Genomic DNA, 7,562 nt, shown 5'->3' with positions numbered 1-7,562 from the left:
ATATTTTCTATTTTAACATGATTTCATATTCAATTTCAATTCTGTAAACTGATTTTATTTATAACATTAATATAATTTTAATATGATAATTGAAGACATGAGTGGATTAAGTTATTACATGACATTTTAGGAGAAAAAGAGATTTTCGCTAAAAAAATAAATAAATAAATAAAAGTATAAAGAAATCTGGAATCATTTTATGACTAATTATTAATTATTTTTAAGGTTTACTATTATTAGATTCATTACTTCCTCCTTAAAACTAATAGGTATAATCACTCATGTGTTTGTTAACAGATAGAAGAGTGATGTATTAACCTTAAAAGAAAAGATTGCATAGTTAATCTTTTTTAAATTCTTGATCAATTTCTTTAAAATGTAATTTTCTACAAGATGTATAATACCCTGTTCTGAATATTTTTTTTAAAGAAGCATATTGTGTAATTAACTAACCACTGCTTCATTAGTTGAACTGCAGTAAACCTCTTTGTCAACATACCTTATAGACCATCAGTACTTCATTTATTTTTTTTGAGTGAATCTCTTCTTGTTAATCAATATGGAACAATTATAAATTTTAGAACCCAATTAATAAATCTTTTCACATGATCAGTAATTTTTCTATTCTCCAAAAACTTCATTTTGAATTGGCAGGGCCAATTGGTTATCCGGATGTTTCACAAATAAATAGTTTCTAACTATTCCACATTCTAAACAAAACGTTTTAACAACCAATAGCATTTTGATACCCAAGATGTTTCCTTAAGACATGCTAAATTCAAACAAAAATTAGGTAGAAAGAGAAACATAAATTGAAACAAAAGCCTCATCAAATACTTGGGATTGTTGGAAACAGAATTTGAGGAGGAAATTTGACCCTTGCCAAAACTTCGCTTATTCCCCTTACCACTACAGTACGTTTCTCGTAGACCTAATCCTGCAGGCTGGTTACTGGAATGTATTCTGCAACTCTAAACTTTTAAGAAAAGTATGTAGATTCTAAGCCACTTTAGAGTTACGTACTCTTCTTGTCAAACACATTACCTTCAGATTCCTGGGTTAACATCTTGGAACCAATCCTAGGCTTTTATTGATAAAATGGTAGGGTCAACCATTTTAACATTGAATATGAATGAAATGGTGGTTTTCTGAATTTTAAACCCTTGTGTCAGAATTTTGATGTAGTTACAGTGCCAGGCAAAGTTCTTCCTAACATTACTGGACAGATCTCTCTTCTATCTGGATTTTTTATTATTTTTTTATTTCCATATGAGCTGAAATAAAAGAATATATAAAGTTCTGAATTCAATCCACAATCTTCTCAGCCCAAGGATTGACTCGTTCAAAACTAGCAAGGGAGATTTAAAAATGTTCTCAGCATTGACAAAAAGATTGGAGCTCAGTGAATGCAATGAGGTTTCTTCAAATGAGAAAAAAATGAGAGAAATAGAAAGAGTGATATAACAATTTGCTTTAGATCTTTAAATTAAAGAAAAAATGGTTGATGAAAAATAGAATTAAAAACATAAAAAGATTAAATACATTGAAATTGAAATAACCTTTAAAGAAGAGAAACTTGGTAGATTTAACTTTTTTTTTTTTATGAGAGTTAGAGCTAATTAGAAAAATATGACATACATTTCAAGACGGAAAGATAATCCAAAAATATTAAATTTTAGGGTTGCTGATTCCATTCCACAAGTTTCCCGATTTTCAGGGTTAAATTTGTTACAGTAGAATCTAAAAAAAAAAAAAAAATTTGTTAATAACAACAAGTAAGTCAATCAGTATAATTGTTCAAATAATAAAAAGTACTATTAAACCAGTTTACACAATTTAATACTGAAATGTTATTTACCTTTTAATTACCGAAGACTTACCAACTCCTGACTCACCAATAAAAATAATCCTTCCATGATTCAAGGAAGTGTATTTTGAATCAAGTCTACAAAATCTTGCTACTTCTGGATTGATTTCATTGACTTTGTAAGGGGTCATTAGATGATTAAAAGGTTTTCTAAATGAATTGATTTGCCGCACAGTAAAACTCATTGATGAGATATAAAAAACAACAAAGAACTAATAAAATACCATGGTATACTCATTACTACAACATTCTCAAGACTTTAGACGGCTCAGATGTTTGAAGTTGAAAAAAAAGGCGCGGGTACTATTCATCCAGTGTCTACTGTAATCAGGTTGGCTGTGGATCATACAATCGGATCTATTTAGTCAACGTTGGTTTCGCTCTTAGGGATACAACATGGCTCCGAAGCCGAAACCTACAGAGAAATCAGGTATGAGAAATGTTCATTTATTTGAATATAAATGTATACATTATAGTTTAAAGGAACGCAATGCTTATTTACAATATATTTAGCTGAATTCTTCCTCTGATAATTTCAAGGTATTATTTTTAATAATGACTTCATAGAATAACCTTACATCGTTTTGACCACGCGGCCTGAACCCGTCAAGTATGTAGAGATATTTTCGAGATCCCTGAGTTATTAAATATTCCGTCTTAATGGTAGATGTTGATGAACGCTGCTTCCGAAATTATTATCCTACCGCTGCTAAAGAATGAATATACTTAAAGTTCTTTTTGTTTGACATCAAACTGGCTTGAGGCACATTGTGATTTAGTTTAATTTTCGGATGTGTTAATCTACTTTATTTCTGTAAATTTAACTATTTTATTTATTGTTAATTTTTAATAAAGTACAAACCTTTGTATTGCACATCTATGAATTCATTGCCTGGTCTTAATTTTTTGATTGTTTACACTGCTGTGGTTAATTAATGTCTCTTGGAATTCATAAATTGTAGTTTTTATCTAATTGAGATACTAAAGTAAAGAAATATAAACCAATTTATAGTTGTTGATCAAATTTAACATTATACTTAAAAGCTTAACTTCATCAATGTAGTTTTTGTGAAATCATACCTATGCTGGAAAGGATTGTTGATGGGGGAGAGGTTCAGAAGTAAAACTAGTTTGTTAGCTTTATGTTTTAATTGATGTAATGCTCATTGTCTAATAAAATTTGAAGAGGTTACTTTAATGAGGTATAGCCCAGTATATCATCTATAATGATGAGCCAATCTGTGTCCAGTGTGCTAAGTTCCCTTTTTCTGATCAGTTCTTTTAATCAGGTTGGTATTTTCAAATGAGCCTAAAATTATTCCATATTTAGATATAATCATTCTGATGAACACCACTATGATGATATTTTTTGAGGGAATCTCTCTGATTTAAAGAGATCTGATGTTACTTTTCATGTATCTGACATAATTCGTTACATATAGGTCTATTAAGGTTATTCAGTTTTATTCTTGAGCTGATATATTTTTTCATCACAGGTAAGCCTGAGAAGAAACCTGAAAAGAAGCCGGAGAAGAAGCCTGCTGCAGCCCCAGCTGCAGCAGCTGCTGCTTCAACTTCTTCAGGGGCTTCTGCCAGTACAAGTGGAGCCAAAGCACCAAAATCGTCTAAAACTCCTGCACCTGCTCCTAAAGTAGCGACTGCCAAGGTAGCTGCAGCCCAAGCTGCTGCAGCAGCCAAACCTGCTTCCAAGGCTCCTGCTAAGGGTGGAAAATCTGGTTCTGGAAAGCAGCCTGCGAAGGGTGCTGCTGCTAAAGGAGCCCCAGCCAAGGGCGCAGCTGGAAAGAAAACCCCAGCCAAGCCAGCTGCGAAGGTGATTTTTAAATGCTTTGTGTGGTTTTGTTTTATTCCTTTTAATATTTCTATTCTAGGAACTTAGTTAGAACATGTTCTTACTGTCTTATTTATTTCTTTAGGCTCTAAATATTTGAAGGGCTTTGCCAACTATTTGTGTGATTTTATCTCACGATAATTTGCTTTATAAATATTATTGGTACAACTATCATTTCTCAGTAAAATCATTTATCCAATAAAAAAGTTATAGCCTAATTTCAACATACAGGTTTATCACATATATTAAATATAATAATTATTATGTGTTTATGGTGTTGAATTGACATATGAAATTGAAGCACATTCTATTGAAAGTTGAATTGTAAGGCAAAGGATTAAGGTTAATTGCCGATTAAAGATATATTTGCTTATCTGGTTAGACCTTTCCTTTTTTCGAGCTCAATTACTTCTAACTTTATAAATTGGTAGTGATTTTACATTAGTTAAAGGCTTAGCTTACTGCTATAAATGAGGATAAATTTGAGGGAATCTCTCTGAAATAATTGAGGATATATTTTTTTCTGATATAGCAGTATTGCTTCTCCAGACAACACTACTCAGTTGGCCTAAGATGGGTAAAACTGGTCTTCTACTCCAATATGGGCTTGCTGTGTTAGCATTCTGCTACTGACTTTGAATCCTATTTTATAGTATTTCCATTTTAATAGTTTTAATCTTATGAAAATATAAATCAAACATGAGTTTTTGTATTATTTTATGTATACATATAATTATAAAAATATGTTCATATAATTATTACTGAAATTGTTCGGTATTTGTATTTATATATTTTTTTTTACAATAACAAGATAATTTCTTGTTTAAGATCTGTCAAGGTGATATGTCGGTAACCCGAAAATTGAAATAAAAAAAAAAACTTATTACCACTCCCCTCAGTATCATTGTCTAAAACTTCCATATCTTGTTTATGATCTTCCTCTTTGAGTTAAAAAATCTGCATCTAAACATTTTTATGAAAATCCAGTGTTGAACTATGTTATAGCATCCAGTATTGTTCTGTTCATTGAAAAAATCCTTGTCGATTTCAGTGAATTAGTCTTCATATTTGTTCTGTTAATTGTAGATGAATATTGCGAAATTATGAAAAATTACCGGAAATACTATAATCAGCATTTTCCTTTTGATAGCATTGGTAATCTTTTAAATAACATTCAAATTAAAATAAGCAATTTTATTTATTGTTTTCAATTGTAAATTTAATTGTTGAACAGTATGGTCAAGTATAATATTTAGCCAAAGCAATATATAATCGGAAGAATTCTTCAGTTTTTTTGTCTTTGTGATTTCACCCAATGAGTTTTATGAAATATTCATGTTTTGTCATGAAGTCAAGTAGTGTTTAATTTTAATTATTATCTGAACCAACTGCTATAAGTGAGGATAAAGTTGAGGGAATCTCTCTGAAAAAATTGAGGACATGATTTTTCTGATATAGCAGTTATCAGATGAATAATAACATTCATTATGAGGTGTAGATAGTTGACCGTAGATTAATGCTTGGAGAAGTTTGTCGGGGGGTGCGGTCAGCAAAGAACTACATAAATAAACAAAACCATATTTATTTATTTTATGCTGACGTTTCAGAAGAAAGAATAACATTCATTGTTATAAAACCTGAAATAAATTTTAACTTTGTTCATTAATATCTTATTTGTTAATCGTAAAAGATGTTTTATTTTGAAGGATGTAGTGATTTGTTAAATATTACACTATTGCATTATCCTACTGATTATAAAATTGACAATATCAATTGAACTGCTATAGTTCATAGTTTTGAAATGGGCCAAAGCAACAAACAGTATTCTGAATAGAATCTTGGATAGAGTTTTGAATTATTTTAGTTGATTTGGTAAGGAACAAAAGTTTATTTTCATTCCGCTACAATCTTGAATCGTTCAATATGAATAAAACGTTTTCTCTTTTATTATGACTTAGGATTATTAGCTAACTGCTTTAAATGATGAATCATTTGAGGGAATCTCTCTGAAAAAGTTGAGGACATCAATTTTCTGATATAGCAGTTATAACATGAATAAATGGTATAAAATGGTTGTTCTTTGTTAAGAAGCCTGATTTAAATTTTAACTTTGTTAGTTCTTAAATAGGATCTCCGATTAGTTAATGTTAAAAGATGTTTTATTTTTATAGATAAAGTAATTTGTTAAATATTACATTACTCTATCGCATTATCCTACTGGTTACAAAATTAACGATATGAATTAAACTATCATAATTCAGTATTTTGAAATGAGCCAAATCAACAGGACTTTGTAAATGTACTAAAAAACACTATTTGTAGCATATTAAGCTCTTGTAGGTTTAATTTTTTTTTTTTTTATGGCTAACCATTTCCTTTTTTTTATTTTCTCTTCTGTAGAAAAAAGAAAATTGTTGTTAAGGATCAATAATCTCTCTGAACATTCTTGCTGGATATATTCTTTTCTGATTAGAAAACAAATATTTATTACAATACCTTATCTTTTTTATAGAACTTATAATCGCAATTTTGGCTTCATATTTGAAAAGCTAGAATTTTATTAATTGCTATAGTAGACTGAATTAAAGAAAAGCTTAAGTTAGAACTGGGTATTTTATTATAACTAAAAAAAATCATTTCTTGATGGGTCTTAGTTCATTATAGTGTTATTATTTTTTCTTAATTTTTTTTTTTTCAGGGAGCTGCAGCGAAACCGGGTGCCAAAGTCCCAACTAAGCCTGGTGCTAAGCCCGCTGCTGCCAAGAAACCAGCAGCCAAACCTGCTACTAAGAAAGTACTGGAGAAGCCCAAGAAGGGTGTTGTGCCTAAGCAACAGAGGCAAGGAAAAGTAGCAAAGAAGGCTCCTTTAGAAAAAGCTCTTAAAGTTAAACTAAAGGTAATTATTGTGTTCTTTAGAGCATTATATTAATTATTATAGTGTATAATTCTTTACTAAACTAACAGTACAAATAGTTATCTGGATTTTCGTTGATAAACTTATTTATCTGCTATAGATGATGAGAAATTTGAGGGAATCTCTCTGAAAAAGTTGAGGACATAGTTTTTCTGATATAGCAGTTATAATAAGCATTACATTTAATTTATTTTATTCCTTCATTAAATTTCAGCAGAACTGAGTGACTTGGTAAATACTACCATATAGATATTTTGTTCTTCATTTTTAATTCAATGTCCAGATTTTGGACTCTTTACATTAAATTATAAGCATAAATAAAAGTAAATTATAGTTCCAAGCCAAACTTTTTATAGGGTAGCTATTGTTAGCAATGAAAAAAACAACCAAAAAACATAGGTTAATGTACTTTGATTAAGGTTGCTATTTTTTCAAATTAAAGAGAATGAAGTAATAAGTTCTATCAGAATAAGTTTAGATTCAATTGAGAATGGGCATTTTATCATTTTTTTTGTTACTAATTTTAAGAGTGCTTAAAAAAAAAAAATATTAATTAATGCCCTGAGAATGTAAGTGTGTATTATGGAATGTCAACAATGTACCTAAATCATAAGAGGTGTACTCCCTTTTATTTCTAGTTGTACTTAATTTTTGTTTGACCTAATTAACTCGGCCAATTCTCACCTCAGAAAAATGTCTTTCTATTCTGGTGGTTTCCAGTCTTGTTAATTGAAATAAACTTTTATTCATTATTCTATTATTTTTTTAGGTTATCCGTGGACCCCATGGAACCAGAACAAGAAAAATCAGGACATCAGTCCAGTTCAGGAGGCCAAAAACATTCAAGCCCCCCAGGGCTCCAAAATACATTAGGAAATCCGTTCCAAGGAGGAGTAGGTGAGTGTTATTTTTTCAACTCGTTTCACTATATA

General features: G+C 30.1%; 2 protein-coding genes and 3 non-coding genes across 5 annotated transcripts in view; 4 read left to right on the top strand and 1 right to left on the bottom strand.

Moving 5' to 3' along the window:
- The window catches only part of LOC106692794 (ras-related protein Rab-34), a 7,021-nt gene extending 4,848 nt beyond the window's left edge, over positions 1-2,173 (bottom strand). The window contains exons 1-2 of the mRNA XM_014438970.2: positions 1,859-2,173; positions 1,639-1,740 (exon numbers count right to left, since the gene is read on the bottom strand). Coding sequence (XP_014294456.1) covers positions 1,639-1,740; positions 1,859-2,052 — 296 coding nt within the window. The 5' untranslated portion in view covers positions 2,053-2,173. The remainder of the gene's footprint in view (positions 1-1,638; positions 1,741-1,858) is intronic.
- Positions 2,171-7,562, top strand: part of RpL23A (ribosomal protein L23A) — a 6,527-nt gene continuing 1,135 nt past the window's right edge. The window contains exons 1-4 of the mRNA XM_014438969.2: positions 2,171-2,297; positions 3,364-3,698; positions 6,415-6,612; positions 7,400-7,527. Of these exons, the coding sequence (XP_014294455.1) occupies positions 2,264-2,297; positions 3,364-3,698; positions 6,415-6,612; positions 7,400-7,527 (695 nt within the window). The 5' untranslated portion in view covers positions 2,171-2,263. The remainder of the gene's footprint in view (positions 2,298-3,363; positions 3,699-6,414; positions 6,613-7,399; positions 7,528-7,562) is intronic.
- LOC112210668 (small nucleolar RNA SNORD79) lies at positions 4,179-4,250 on the top strand. Its single transcript, XR_002945253.1, has one exon. It is a non-coding gene; the product is annotated as a small nucleolar RNA SNORD79 (small nucleolar RNA).
- On the top strand, positions 5,106-5,176 carry LOC112210670 (small nucleolar RNA SNORD79). Its single transcript, XR_002945255.1, has one exon. It is a non-coding gene; the product is annotated as a small nucleolar RNA SNORD79 (small nucleolar RNA).
- On the top strand, positions 6,723-6,793 carry LOC112210669 (small nucleolar RNA SNORD79). Its single transcript, XR_002945254.1, has one exon. It is a non-coding gene; the product is annotated as a small nucleolar RNA SNORD79 (small nucleolar RNA).

Source organism: Halyomorpha halys, unplaced genomic scaffold (genome assembly GCF_000696795.3).
Source record: "Halyomorpha halys isolate HHAL.00 unplaced genomic scaffold, Hhal_1.1 Scaffold71.1, whole genome shotgun sequence".
Classification (NCBI taxonomy): domain Eukaryota; kingdom Metazoa; phylum Arthropoda; class Insecta; order Hemiptera; family Pentatomidae; genus Halyomorpha; species Halyomorpha halys.
The sequence above is the reverse complement of the archived record's forward strand: the minus strand, read 5'-3'. Positions and strand labels throughout refer to the sequence as shown.